Below are 1,791 nucleotides of genomic sequence, written 5' to 3'. Positions count from 1 at the left end.
GTCGCTGACGTGCGTTATGCTGCCGGACGTGTCCCTGACGTGCGTTATACTGCCGGACGTGTCCCTGACGCGTTATACTGCCGGACGTGTCCCTGACGTGCGTTATACTGCCGGACGTGTCCCTGACGTGCGTTATACTGCCGAACGTGTCCCTGATGTGCATTATACTGCTGTGCGTTATACTGCTGGACGTGTCGCTGACATGCGTTATACTGCTGGACGTGTCACTGATGTGCGTTATACTGCTGTGCGTTATACTGCCGCACGTGTCGCTGACGTGCGTTATACTGCCGGACGTGTCGCTGACGTGCGTTATACTGCAGGTCGTGCTCATCACGCCGTCTTACTCTTGCAGAGCTGATCCAGAGGAATACAACCACAATCACCAACCTGGAGGGATGGGTGGGACACCCGCTGGACCCCATTGGCTGTCTGTTCAGCACACTGACTGAGGCGTGCCGGTTGGATGATGAGAGCGCCATGGAGGGGCCAGGTACGAGCACGGCGGGAGTCGTGCTTTAAATTGTGGGCGGGGATTGGATGTCGTGCGTTGCGTTCTCACGCGACTTTCTCCCCTCCTCAGAGCTCAGCGAGTCGCAGCACCCGAACTACCAGCACGTGTGCGTGTCCGGCGGGCCCCTGGAGAGCGGCGAGTCGTACCTGGCGCTGGCGCTGGAGGTGGCCCTGATGGGCATGGGGCAGCAGCGGCTGATGCCAGAGGGACTCTACGCCCAGGACAAGGTGTGCCGTAACGAGGAGCAGATCATTGCCCGGCTGCAGGAACTGGACCTGGACGCGGTGCTGGTCCAGACGCTGCGCAAGCAGTGCATCCTCCTCCTGGAAGGTGAGGAAACGCACGAGCGGATATTGCTCTGTCGCTCCCAAGTCAGAAAGAGAGGGGAGGGGCAACTCCGGCCCCCCCAGCTGTTGTGGAACTACAAGTCCCATGAGGCATTGCAGGACTGACAGTTACAGACGTGACTCCCGGAGGCAGAGGGATGCTGGGATTTGTAGTTAAAGCGCAGCTGGGGGGGGGCGGAGTCGCCTAGCCCTGATTTAAGGAGAGCCGCTCGTAGCTTGTTGTACACACACGGAGCGTCACGAGCTGTTTTTGGGGGTCCCCACCTTCCCGAATCGAGTGCCTCTAACTTGGAGCTCCGCCCTGTGATACATTAGCAGGTTCGCTCTCCTCTCTGACCAATCGCCGAGGAGCTACGGAATGACGAAGGCCCGTCGCACGCTGATGATGTCAGCGTTTTCACCAAACTTTATTGTTCTAGATCTACACACCGGGGCCACTTTCTGCCACCCACCCTGACTCATTTCGCCCCCGAGATGCACCGCCAGAGCCAGACCAATCCCCATGGCTGAGCCGGTCTCTAAGGTAAAACGCGTCAGCGGGACAAGTCTCGGGGCAGAGCTTCCAGTGTGCACAACAGACTGTTATTAAACGCTGACATCATCAGTGTGCTACGCTGACATCGTCAGTGTGCTCGGTCCACGTGATTCTTCCTTGGGGGGCGTGGACGAGTGGTGGACACCGTCTCCTTATGTTACCGACTTCCTGTCACTGAGGAGCCGACCCGAGAGCGGGAACGTCACTGACATGATGCTTTGTGTTGCAGGCGGACCCTTTAGCGGCCTGGGAGAGATCATACACCGGGAGAGCGTGCCCATGCATACATTCGCCAAATACCTCTTCACTGCACTGCTGCCGCACGATTCCGACCTAGCCTATAAGCTGTCACTGCGGGCGATGAGGTGCGTACAGATCACCGCGCACCACGCGGG

At 58.8% G+C, this 1,791-nt stretch overlaps 1 protein-coding gene across 1 annotated transcript in view; it reads left to right on the top strand.

Annotated features, from left to right (window-relative positions):
* Positions 1–1,779, top strand: part of LOC108801430 (zinc finger SWIM domain-containing protein 5-like) — a gene marked incomplete at both ends in the record, with an annotated part of 59,794 nt that extends 58,015 nt beyond the window's left edge. Inside the window, 3 exons of the mRNA XM_018573323.1 lie at positions 356–493; positions 584–844; positions 1,626–1,779. Of these exons, the coding sequence (XP_018428825.1) occupies positions 356–493; positions 584–844; positions 1,626–1,779 (553 nt within the window). The remainder of the gene's footprint in view (positions 1–355; positions 494–583; positions 845–1,625) is intronic.
* Positions 1,780–1,791: the final 12 nt, after the last annotated feature.

The sequence above is a fragment of the Nanorana parkeri genome, unplaced genomic scaffold (assembly GCF_000935625.1).
Source record: "Nanorana parkeri isolate BGI_ZX_2015 unplaced genomic scaffold, ASM93562v1 scaffold2337, whole genome shotgun sequence".
Classification (NCBI taxonomy): Eukaryota; Metazoa; Chordata; class Amphibia; order Anura; family Dicroglossidae; genus Nanorana; species Nanorana parkeri.
The sequence above is the reverse complement of the archived record's forward strand: the minus strand, read 5'-3'. Positions and strand labels throughout refer to the sequence as shown.